We start from the raw sequence: 7,245 nt of genomic DNA, 5'->3' as shown, positions 1-7,245 counted from the left end.
TTAAATTATATAGTCAGTTCATATTCCTATCAAAAATTGTTCAAAAAGCTGCCAGCGCTGAAATGTCCAACAAATTGAAAAACATCGCCAAAGGCCCACATGTTGTTGCTCTTATGGTTGACTGTTCAGACAACATTTTATCCATTGCGTCAATACCGCAGTTTTATTGTAATAGAGAACAGGTTAGGTTAGGTTGACTTGGTTGACTTGTAGTCCGGTTCGGTCCATAGCGATACCAGATGGAGTTCTTCATTAGTTATGCGTTTTGAAATAGTCTACCCGCATGGTGCTTGCTTCTATCGCAAAATTAAGAAAACATTTCCAATCCACCCAATCCGTTGTGACCCCAGCTATTTTAAGCGTGCTTTGAATAACGCAAAGGAGATGCTCTACAGTTTCCCTTGAACCCTGCTCTCTACATTTTCTGCATTCCTCGCTGTCCGAGATTCCTATTTTGTAAGCATACGCTGCTACTGGGCTATGCCCCGTCAGCACGCCTTTCATAGTTCTACAATCACTTTGTGTTAGTGATAGTGTAAATCGAGTGCGTCTAGGATCGTCATGCCCCTGCAAGTGGGCAGACTCTTTCACTTGACCTGAATTTTCTGATCATATTTCTTGTCTTGTTCGTTATATAATGTTTCTATTTTGATAACAAGATCCGAAGAAAGCGAGACCCGGTTTTTCGCTAAATCCTCTACTTCTCATTCAATGCCCTTATGGTCTGGAACTCAATAGAAAAGCAGCTTACAATTCGTTGTCAACCTCTCTACTGATGTGAAGAACTATCTTTGACTTTATAATATACTAAACGGTGTGATTGCCTTAACGGCTGCCTGACTATCTATATAAAAGTTAGCCTGAAAGTTGGTCCTAGTAGTTGTACGACCTAAGTCTGCTGCCTTTCCAAGTGCGAAACCCTCAAACTGGTGTTTGGCTGAGCTCCTTCTCCTATTATAGACGGAGAGCTGGCGGCCGCGGAGGTACTGCGATAACACCTCCGGCTAGAATTTTGAGAAGTGGTTGGGAGAACCATGAAACAGTGCCATTTGCAAGGATTTTGCTCAAAACCCCTGCAAAAAAGACGTCAGACGACTTAAAGTTGCAAAAAAAAGTTGCTAAAAAAATTTTCGTACCTCCGGCTGAAAATTTGTAGGCTTACTGTTTGAAGGTCACAAATGCTGTATATAAATCGTCAGACGTCTAGATCGCTGCAAAAGTAGTGTCAGACGACCTCAAATTTGTAAATTTTTTTCGAAAATTTTTTTTTTTTTACCTCCGTCTGACGGTCTCACATATTATAGTAGGCACTATTTTAAGTGTATATTTAAATCGTCAGACGGAAATCCCGCTGCTAAGTCATCCTACAACATCCGTGAAGCTCCAGTCTGCCTGAATTTTTTTTTTTTTTTTTTCGGAATTTATTTTTGTTACCTCCGTCTGACATTTTTACATACTATTGCAAAAAGCATTTCAAGTACAAATTTAAATTGTCAGACGAAAATACCGTTGCAAAATACCTCTGCGATAGGCCCTAAGCCATATTTGCGCATGCTCGTAACACATACACACGCACACACACGCATTTATGGCTATATATCTATACATTCTACGCAGTATATTTAGTCCCCAGTCTGTTCCCTATTCCTCTCCCCGTCTCAATATACAAAGCGGGCATAGCGGCTAGGCCCTAAGACACATTTGCGTATGTTCGTGACACATATATACACACACACATTTATGGCTACGTACATATTTATATATTTGACACGATTTCATCGTAATTTCAAATGCGATTTTCGCCTGTTTTTTTCCCGCATTCTATATCAAGTATATACTAGCTTGAGATAAGTATTTTGCAACGGTATTTTCGTCTGACAATTTAAATGTGTACTTGAAATGCTTTTTGCAATAGTATGTAAAAATGTCAGACGGAGGTAACAAAAATAAATTCCGAAAAAAAAAAAAAAATTCAGGCAGACCGGAACTTCACGGATGTTGTAGGATGACTTAGCAGCGGTATTTCCGTCTGACGATTTAAATATACACTTAAAATAGTGCCTACTATAATATGTGAGACCGTCAGACGGAGGTAAAAAAAAAAAAAAAAATTTCGAAAAAAATTTACAAATTTGGGGTCGTCTGACACTACTTTTGCAGCGATCTAGACGTCTGACGATTTATATACAGCATTTGTGACCTTCAAACAGTAAGCCTACAAATTTTCAGCCGGAGGTACGAAAATTTTTTTAGCAACTTTTTTTTGCAACTTTAAGTCGTCTGACGTCTTTTTTGCAGGGGTTTTGAGCAAAATCCTTGCAAATGGCACTGTTTCATGGTTCTCCCAACCACTTCTCAAAATTCTAGCCGGAGGAGTTATCGCAGTACCTCCGCGGCCGCCAGCTCTCCGTCTAATATGGACATATCAAATATACGAATCTATTCCGTATGCAAGCAAATGTAAGCTAATGTGCTTGAACTGCAAGCGAGAGCGCGGAACGAACGACAAAGAGCACAATCGGCCCCCGCGTTCGGCAACGTTCGACATCTGGCTCTGTCCTACTTGAGTGAGCATATATGTATATGCATGTATATGCGCATTTGTATAGAAATTCACATATTTGTAAATATTTGCATATTCCTTCTCCCTGTGTGCATGGTAATGAACTATGAGGATTATTAATTTGATTTATTTGAAGAATTTAAAAAAATGCAACCATTACATCAGTCTTTTCTTATGACGTTGTCACGTTAAACTATCGTCAGTAAACCGACTTTATAGACAACCTCTTTTTTTTGAACAATTTTTGATAGGAATATGAACTGACTATATAATTTAAGGCGAGCCGATCTCTGCATCCGACAGTGAAGATGAGTTTGAGGCTAACGATGAGCCACAACGAGTTGTTACAGGGCGCATCAAGAAAAAGGGGGGGAATGCGACATGCGCTACCGAAGCTCGAAGAGAAAGAAGAGAGAAAACGCGACCTAAGTGAAGGGATGCAGTAAGCAAACGCATTCTTCTTTAACTTCCACATGCAATATTTTTCATTAGGACTATTTAGAAAATATATTTTACGCCAACTCAAACCCTTTAAATGAAGCTCTGTCAAATATTTCGACTAAAGCGCGAATTGTTTTCTATTTCAAAGAATTGTGTTCCGAACATGGCCACATTCGAGGGTTCCCGTTTTGTCTCGAGGTGTTCCAGACGACACGTTTGGATTTGTTGGGTACTAAACTATTCAAACGAAAATGTTTATTTCCCATTCACCTTCCACTTCTTCCTTTCAGTGATACATCTTCTCTCTGAGCAGCATCTTTCTTATAAAATAAAGCCAACAAATTGGAGAAGATTCGCGAATAATCTCAAAATATGAGTTGTTTTTTTAGTACTGTATTTTACACTGCCCCAAAAAAAAGATCAACTGACTATTTTCAAGAACACATTGCTGAATTTTTTCATTGTAAAGAATTAATTTTAGCGAAGAAAAGGTGGAACTCATTCACGTACCCAGTAATTTTTTTTTCTTTTAAAAACGAATGCTAGAAGATTTAATGAAACCAGGAACCTTTAATGTTTCTACAAAAAAAAAAAAAAGTATTGCTTGCTTGATTTTTAATTATCTACTAGAAAGTTTGACTGCAGGTGTTGAAATGGAAGCGAAAAAATTATTGTTAATTCTTTTTCTGGCTATGAACACAGAATTATTTTAATACTATTGTTAATTATGTACACAGATTTATAAATATAAATATGTATGTATTGCGCATTAGGGTGCACCACTCTCCATATAAAAAAAATCGATGCGGGTTTTTTGGTCCGATTTAGAAAGTTTCTTATAAAGGGTGGTTAAGTTTCAAGGGCCGGCGTTGATTTTGAATCAAATACAACTTTTTTAAGAAATGATTATCATTTCTCTTCATTATGATAATATTGGTATAGCTCAATTACGTATAGAGTAAAATATCGGCTAAATGGCCGCGGCGGCACACCTCCATCCGATGGTTCAAATTTTCGATGATGCTGAAACATAATTGGTTCTATGCCGTTAATGTGCCAAATTATCTCAACCTTTAGCTCTTGAATTGTTGCTGGCTTATCGACATACAGCTTTTCTTCAAAATAACCCAAAGGAAGAAGTCCAACGGTGTCAAATCACATAATCTTGGCGGCCAATTGACATCGCCGCGACGTGAGATTATTTGGCCATCAAATTTTTCGGGCAAAAGAGCCATTGTTTCGTTAGCTGGGTGACAAGTGACACCGTCCTGTTGAAACCACATATCGTACACATCCATATCTTCCAATTCAAGCCATAAAAAGTTCGTTATCATCTCACGATGTCATCTAGCGAACACTATTCACAGTAACTGCCTGACCGGCCTCATTTTGGAAAAAATACGGCCCAATGATGCCGCCGGACCATAAACCACGCCAAACAGTCACTCTTTGTGGGGGCATTGGTTTTTCGGCAATCACTCTTGGATTATCATTCGCCCAAATGCGGTAATTCTGCTTATTGACGAATCCACTGAGGTGAAAATGTGCCCATCACTGAAATCACGAAGTGCGCGATATGCATTTTGATTTGATCGCCCGTTTTCATAACAAGCCTAAATAACTTTAACGCGTTGCTCGATTATGTATCTTTCCATGGTTCAAATTGAGTTAGTCTGAAATTGAAAAATGTTAAATGAAATGCAAAAAAAACTTGACCTTTAGATGTGGTTCACATTCAACATCGGCCCTTAAAATTTAACCACCTTTTATTATAAGATTTCCGTCAAAATATTTCGAAATGTTAAATGGATTTATGGGAGCTGTATCGATTTGAAAGTATCTCTAAAAATCTGATTATTTTGATTGCGTTGATAAATTTTTTCCACATTTTTATGCAAGCCTTTTGAGCTTGAACTATCCTATAATCTGAGGAGATTTTTTAGAAAAAATGTTTGCAACCTAATTTTATTTAAAAAAGACCCGATTTTTAGAGGAATTTTTAAATTAATGCATCTCTAATAAAACGTAATATTTTTCCGAAAAATTTGGGTAAATCTTAAAATATAATAGTTTTTGAAATTTATAAGGAAAACCTCTAACTTTTCGTTTGGTGAGGCATCCTAATGTATATAACTGGCCGAAGAGTTGAATAAAATTAAATCCCTTTTCAAACAGATTTTCGTAAACAATCCACCTTGGCTGAAACGTCCATTACCTATAAGGCAATGCACCCTGTGTTCTAAAAAAACCGAATTGTTCATAAAAGAAATTATAAAAAACGTTTCGTTCGATATACATACTACCTCAGAACCCTACTGCGAAATAATAATGGAATTTGGATGCAAATAAGTTTAAGAAAGATCTTTGGCCCAATAAGAATGGATGATGGTACCTATAGAATCCGATTGAACTCTGAACTGAACGATCTAACTCAGAACGATACAGCTGTGCGTTTTGTTAAAGCGCAGCGCATAAGAAGGCTAGGTCATGTGATCCGTATGCCTGTTGACTGTACCGTGAAGAAAGCCTTGACAGGAAAGTTAATGGGCATGAAGGCCAAAGGCAGACCGAGCAACCGTTGGATAGACGCAGTGGGACACGATCTTAAGAAGCTGGGAATACGTAACTACGAAGCAACAGTTCAAGATAGACCGCTTTGGAGGAGCAATTTGAAGGAAGCTTTGACGCACCCCGCCTTGTAACGCTATGAAAGAAGAAGAAGTTTAGTTATCGCATCATCCTTGGTAGTTTGCGCTTTAGTGCGATCAAAAAATGAGTTTCAACCAATGAGCTGCGATTGACTTTTGTTTGTTGAACTTAGTATATTTTTACCGAAACAAATGAAATGCCTAAAGAAGCATACTTTTTACGCGTGCAACAATTTATGAATAGCAGAAACGATGTTAATCGGGTCGAGAAACATGTAATCGGGTTTAGAAGCAGTTACTGACGATGAAAGGCCAGGTCGTCCGCAGAGTAGAATATCCCTGGGAAGCATTGAAAAGTTTCGAGATTTTATTAAAACTAAAAGAAAATCATCTTTTGAAAATACATGGAAATTATTATCGAAAATCGGATTGTATTTTATCAAGTGCACTCTGAATGCCTTCACTGACCAACAAAAAATATTTCCCACAAAATATGCACTGGATTTTCTCATTGAAAAATATTCGTTTCTTTTTGGAATAGAGGGTGAATCACATATTGCAAACTTTTTATTCACGCACTGCACATTTTTTATTTAATGCCATATTCAACTTTTGTTCAAAAACATATTTTCCTAGTGATTAAATTTAGCCACAAAAAAAAATGTAAAAAGGCAATGAAAGTTGCAAAAAAAGGAAAACAAGTGAACTCACTCTTTGTAAGTCAACCATTTAATATAAAATTTTTCCCTATAAAAGCGCCCTCTGAGCACTTAAAATTTATTAGTAACTGGAATCACTTCTATCCAATACCAGGAGCTGTTTTTTTGATCGTTCACAATGAAGTTTCTTGCTTACTTTTTGATCTTAGCAGCTTGCGTTTTCCTTGACCAAACTGAAGCTCAGTGCCCGAATCAACCATGTAAGTGAAAAAAAAAATATATGCAAGTAATATAAAAATCTCAGTGGATCAATCATAAATATTTCTAAATAATTATTAAATCCGCAGCACACACCGTATGTGGTGGGCTCCCTCATAGCGGATTCGGTGGCAGAGGATGTATACCTGGCACCAGATGGTGGTACAATCCGGCAACTAGAAATTGTGCCAGCTTTCACTATAATGGTTGTGGTGGTAATCCGAACCGTTACTGCTCACTTGCAGACTGCCGACAAAGATGTGTACCGAGTGGCTAGATTTTGACTTACAACTTTCACTTTGAATGTACTGCACTACGTGTATCCGTGTATGTATGCATGTCTATATGTCGACAAAAGAAAAAAAATAAAATAAATAATCTCTTTATAATCATAATCATTACTTATAATTCCATTTCGTTTAATAACATAATTGCGGATCTATAATTGCGAACCACTCTAGGGCTGCTATAAAGTGAAATCCGAAAGTTAGTATCAATGGTCAAACCACAAAAAGATTTTGCTCAGACAGAGTTAAAGCCTTAATCTGAATTTACTTCAAATACTTCAAATATTACTTATAACTTTATTCCAAATACACTTCTGGTCTTCAGAAACCTATAGTAAAATTTAGTGAGCAACTTTTGTGTAGAAGATTTGAACTATCTCGCTTCTACT

The 7,245-nt window shown here is 37.2% G+C and overlaps 1 protein-coding gene across 1 annotated transcript; it reads left to right on the top strand.

The window, feature by feature from the left end:
• The first annotated feature begins 6,454 nt into the window (after window positions 1-6,454).
• Window positions 6,455-6,964, top strand: LOC129249463 (male accessory gland serine protease inhibitor-like). Its single transcript, XM_054889291.1, has 2 exons — window positions 6,455-6,571; window positions 6,659-6,964. The coding sequence occupies exons 1-2, from the start codon at window positions 6,490-6,492 to the stop codon at window positions 6,844-6,846; spliced, it is 270 nt and encodes an 89-aa protein (XP_054745266.1). The 5' UTR covers window positions 6,455-6,489; the 3' UTR covers window positions 6,847-6,964.
• Window positions 6,965-7,245: the final 281 nt, after the last annotated feature.

The sequence above is a fragment of the Anastrepha obliqua genome, chromosome 5 (assembly GCF_027943255.1).
Source record: "Anastrepha obliqua isolate idAnaObli1 chromosome 5, idAnaObli1_1.0, whole genome shotgun sequence".
NCBI lineage: Eukaryota > Metazoa > Arthropoda > Insecta > Diptera > Tephritidae > Anastrepha > Anastrepha obliqua.
Note: the sequence above shows the minus strand (reverse complement) of the source record. Positions and strands in the feature narration are given on the sequence as shown.

What these genes read in the sequence shown, in the direction of transcription:
- LOC129249463 (XM_054889291.1), top strand. Translation starts at nt 6,490, where the DNA reads ATGAAGTTTCTTGCTTACTTTTTGATCTTAGCAGCTTGCGTTTTCCTT. An exon ending in TCAGTGCCCGAATCAACCAT is followed by an intron (nt 6,572 to 6,658) that starts GTAAGTGAAAAA and finishes TTAAATCCGCAG; the next exon opens with CACACACCGTATGTGGTGGG.